The sequence below is a fragment of the Solanum stenotomum genome, chromosome 6, assembly GCF_019186545.1.
Source record: "Solanum stenotomum isolate F172 chromosome 6, ASM1918654v1, whole genome shotgun sequence".
Classification (NCBI taxonomy): Eukaryota; Viridiplantae; Streptophyta; class Magnoliopsida; order Solanales; family Solanaceae; genus Solanum; species Solanum stenotomum.
This window is the reverse complement of record NC_064287.1, coordinates 46,678,606-46,683,565: the sequence shown is the minus strand read 5'-3', so window position 1 is coordinate 46,683,565 and position 4,960 is coordinate 46,678,606. Positions and strand designations below refer to the sequence as shown.

The 4,960-nt window shown below is 31.1% G+C and overlaps 1 protein-coding gene across 1 annotated transcript; it reads left to right on the top strand.

Annotated features, from left to right (window-relative positions):
- Nucleotides 1–441: 441 nt before the first annotated feature.
- On the top strand, nt 442–2,671 carry LOC125867844 (protein JINGUBANG-like). Its single transcript, XM_049548437.1, has 2 exons — nt 442–1,285; nt 2,041–2,671. Exons 1-2 carry the CDS (start codon nt 510–512, stop codon nt 2,546–2,548), a joined length of 1,284 nt encoding a protein of 427 aa, XP_049404394.1. The 5' UTR covers nt 442–509; the 3' UTR covers nt 2,549–2,671.
- Nucleotides 2,672–4,960: the final 2,289 nt, after the last annotated feature.

The following is a 4,960-nucleotide window of genomic DNA, read 5'->3' as shown; positions in this document are numbered from 1 at the left end:
AAAAAAATCACTGAAAATCACTTAGAATCTAGGTGATAAACTAAATTAACCATGAACGGATGAAAACTTAATACAGACCGACAAAGAGAAAGTACATAACATCAGTTGAGATTATTTTCCCCCTTTCTAAGAGCTCTCACCTTTTCGTTGGTGACTCAAACTCACAACCTTAGCGTTGAAATAAAGTACTCTTTCATCCTGAACAAGATGTTTTTGGTTCAAGTCCACATGGGTACAAAGTCGCCTTTGTAATGGAGGAGTTTACCCTAATGTAGGATTTCCCGACGCGTATTCAAATTTGGTCAGGTTCCAACGTGAATACCAAACACTTAGCGTGAAACCAAATTTTTTAAATTATTTTTTGTTTGCTAATGTGCGCTACTATTCTGCTAGAATACGCTTTCACACCATATCTTTGATATTCTTTATAAAAACAGCAAACAAAAAACAAAGCAAGATTCATTCATCTCTAAATTTGAACTGTTTCTAACCATTTTTTCAAGCAAAAAATGGGTAAAATCCCATGTCCATTGCCCTTCCAATCTAAGCAAAAATCAATAAATTCTGATCAATTTCATCCAATTTACTCAGATTTATCTTCATCTTCATCATTATCACTATCCAGATCATCTTCTTCCCTTTACTCACAGCCAAGTTTACCATCAGTTCCTTCTTTAACTCCACTTTCAACTCATTCAGAACTTTTATCAAACACCTTCTGTGCATCCACTTTTACTGGCCTTTCCTCCTCCGTTTTCTGCCTATCACTCGCCGGAAAACACCTCTACACCGGAACTTCCAATGGCGAAATCCTTCTACGGAACAAAGACCCTTTAAACCAAGAAAAAAATCATTCAATAGTAGTAGCTCAAAAACAGAGTAAGAGCTCTGTTAAATCCATAGTCATTTTTGGGGATAAACTCTTCACTGCTCACCAAGACCATAAAATTCGTGTCTGGAAAATCGACAACCACGATGATGACATTGAAGCATCGAATCAAAATTATTACAAGTGCATTGCTACTCTACCGACGCTGAATGATCGGTGTATGAGATTATTCAGCGCGAAAAACTACGTTGAAGTTCGTAGACACAAGAAATGTACATGGGTTCATCATGTTGACACAGTTTCTGCTCTAGCTATATCGTCAGATAATTCTCTGCTTTACTCTGCTTCGTGGGATAGAACTTTCAAAATCTGGAGAATTTCGGATTTCAAATGCCTTGAATCAGTTTGGAATGCTCATGACGACGCCATTAACGCCATAGCTTTGTCGAAAAATGGGTATGTATGAATGGAGTAAAATTCGTAATTCGCCATTTTTGAACTCCTTTGGAAAATAGTTATTGTCATGGAGTTTTTCATGGTGAACTCGAGATTATCATTAAGTTTCACCTGTGAAATTTGAAACTCTTCATACGATAATTACTATTTTCAAGGATCGAATCGAAAATCTCACCATTATAATTAGAAACTCCATGATAATTACTTGTCCTAATTTATCTCGCACAGTTGAAATTTCGAAAGCCGGCCAAGTTTTCTTTGATAGTACTTTCCTTATGTGTCTTTTAAATATATTTTAATTTGCTAATTATTGTGTACAGTACTTTTTCACTTAATTTTCAAATATATAGAAATTTTATTTCAAAAAACTTAAAGCTTTTGTGTCTGAAACTCTGAATTCATGCCAAAGTTTAGAAGTTTGAATCTCAAAATTCCAACGGTGGCACATAATTGGAATAGAGTGAGTACTATTTTTTTCAAAATCGAATTGGAGAGTAGCCAGTAGGTGTTATTTATGAACGGATTGCCTCAAACTTGGAATCAAAACGAGTCGTGATTCAATTAAGCTCAAAGTTTGTATGGATCGAAATGGATTAGGTCAAAATGGATCAAAATAACCACTGTTCAAACCTATTTTCAATTCAATAGTTAGATTGATCATTTGAGCCTAACCTGTTTGATCAAGTCAACAAACGAATCGTAATCCAATCGAACGTGTACTGATAAAAACCAAATTTGTTGATTTTTCTCTGTAGGTATGTTTACACAGGTTCAGCAGACATGAAGATCAAAATATGGAAGAAAGAACAAGGGGAGAAGAGCATACACACCCTTATAGCAACACTAGAAAAACACAAATCATCTGTAAATGCTTTAGCTCTAAGCACAGATGGTTCAGTTTTGTATTCAGGTGCTTGTGATAGATCCATAATTGTATGGGAAAAAGATAGTGGTGGTGACAAAATGGTGGTGAGTGGAGCTTTAAGAGGACATACTAAGGCCATTTTGTGTTTATGTGTGGTGGATGATTTGGTGGTCAGTGGATCAGCAGATAAAACAGTGAGAATATGGAAGAAAGGAATTGGAAAAAGTTATTCATGTTTGGCTGTTTTGGAAGGGCATAATGGTCCAGTAAAATGTTTAACCGCGAGTTTAGATAATAGTAATAGTAATAGTAATGATTTTGGTTGTGGAAATTCTTATGTGGTGTATAGTGGTAGTTTGGATTGTGATATTAAGGTTTGGAAAATTTGGGTTCCATGACTATAGACTATAGAGTTTTTGTGATATCTTTGTCTCTTGTTTAGAGACTTATAGTCATACTAATATTTTACTTTTTTTGTGCATAGAAATGAGAAATCTTCATTTTACCTAAGTTTTCTGAAAAAAAATATGGTGAATGGATCAATCAAAAGTACTACTACTAGCTAGTTTGTGTTATTTGGTGATTTTGTCGGTCGACTAGTCTAAAAGAGTGATTCAATCGATACACATTTGAAGTGAAAGGAGGGTATGCTAAACCTATTTGATGGTAGAGATGACCTATTTTGGTATTAGTTAGTACTAATTATTGTATAACTTATCCTAGGGTTGGTAACCAAATAAGGATTAAAACAATACTAAAGTTTTGTCTTAGAACTATTTATGTTTGTCCAGCATACCAAATCTTTTTTTTCAGCCTCACATATCTACTTAATTAACTCTAGTTTGTGTACTATCGATAGATTTGTCATTCGACTAATTTAAAAGAGTGTTTAAATTGATACAAAGATGTATTTGAAGTGATCCAAGGTTGGGTGTGCGCTATATCTATTTGGCTAGTGAAGACAATTTATCTCGGGATTAATAATCAGACTAGGGTTAAGACATTACTAAATTTCTATTAGAGAACTATCAATGTTTGTCCAGCATACCAAACTATTTTCTGCTCTTAACTAATTGGGATAAATAGAAGTTCAAATAGTTTCACAATTGAAGTATTTAGTTGAACTTCAATTATATGTCATGAACAAGATATTTATGAGTTGATGTTAAGTGAACTACGTACCAATTAATATTTATTTATTACTTGGGCCATGTTGTAAGACTTGACATGTATAATTTATGACCATATAATATTGACAATTAGTTGTAAAAAAGAAGAGATTATGAAAATTACGTTTCACTCAAAAGAAGTGATTTTTTTTATTGTCATTTCCTTCTCAGGTGATTCAAAACACAACATAATTTATACTATTCGTTAGGATTAAGCTAATCATTTGCTTAATATATAGGCTAATGAGATCAGAGCTCCTTAATTAATTATAATCTCAACAACAGATTTGGAGTTTAGCTAATCAAAACAATTTCTCCTAACAATTAGCTAGTAACCCTTACTGTAGCTTAATTAAATACTCCCTCCGTTCCATTTTATATGTCACCTTTTTACCTTACACTTGCATTAAGAAATGATGTAATTTTACTCTTCTACCCTTATTTAATATTTTCTTAAGTCAACTTTATTAATAAATGACAAGATTAATTAACTATTCTATCAAGGGTATAATAGGCAAAATATGGTAATTTATGCATAAATTTTATAAAATGACAAGTATTGTGGTCTAGCTATTTATAGAAAGGAATGACATATAAAATGGGACGGAGAAAGTATTATAGTATCGAAATAACTTATCCCGATACAAATTACTAATTTTAGAATATCTTATTCCAATATTAGTAATCAAATAAAGGTTGAGTCAATACTAAATTTTTATCTCACGACTATCTATGTTTGTTCAGCATACCAAACCGCCCTACATAATTCAATTTCTGCTCTTTATAACTTGTGATAAATATAAGTTCAAAATAGCTTCACAATTAAAGTATTTTGTTGAAGTATTTCAATTATATGTCATGTTGATATTAAGTTAATTACATCGTTTGAATGATGTTTTCACAAAACTAATCACAAAGATAAAAGATTTATATTTATTATTTGGAGTTTGGACCATATATATGTCCATATCCTAAGTCTTGACATGCATAATTATAACCATTTAGCTAGACTGTATTGTTTGTTATTGTTTAATAATATTTTTATTATTTGATTTGACTGTATCGTACTGTATTGTTATTTATAAATTTACTTAAATATTCTTAATTATTCTAAATACTAAATTATCAATAATTACTAATAAAATAACAAACTATCATGCATATCTTATTTATGTCATATGAACATAACATAAAATTATATCATCAAATATTATCATCACATTTGTATCTAGATTGATTTAATTATATTTTAAAAAATCATATAAAACAATATGTTGAAAGAGACAAAAGTATGAAAAGAAGAAAAGGATGTATGCATATAAAAAATAAAAATAAAAGGAAGGACAAGCAACGAAACCTAGAAGGAGACAAATCAATATAGTAGTTGTTGGGTAGGAGGTTTCAGTGAAATTAAATAATATAGGGTAAAAGGTAAAATAATATTATGAAATATTAAGTAAGGATATAAGTGGAAAAAGAAATTAAGTAACAATGGGAACACACAAAATTGGTTGATCCATAAAATGGGGGTTTTCATTGTTACGTAACAACAGAATTTAACAATATCATACAATATATTTAAGTAACAATCAAAACAAACATTGTATGTATGATAACAATACAATACAATACAATACAATA

Coding starts and splice junctions, on each gene's coding strand:
- LOC125867844 (XM_049548437.1), top strand. CDS start 510: ATGGGTAAAATCCCATGTCCATTGCCCTTCCAATCTAAGCAAAAATCA. Junction 1,286..2,040: donor ATAGCTTTGTCGAAAAATGG/GTATGTATGAAT, acceptor TTTTCTCTGTAG/GTATGTTTACACAGGTTCAG.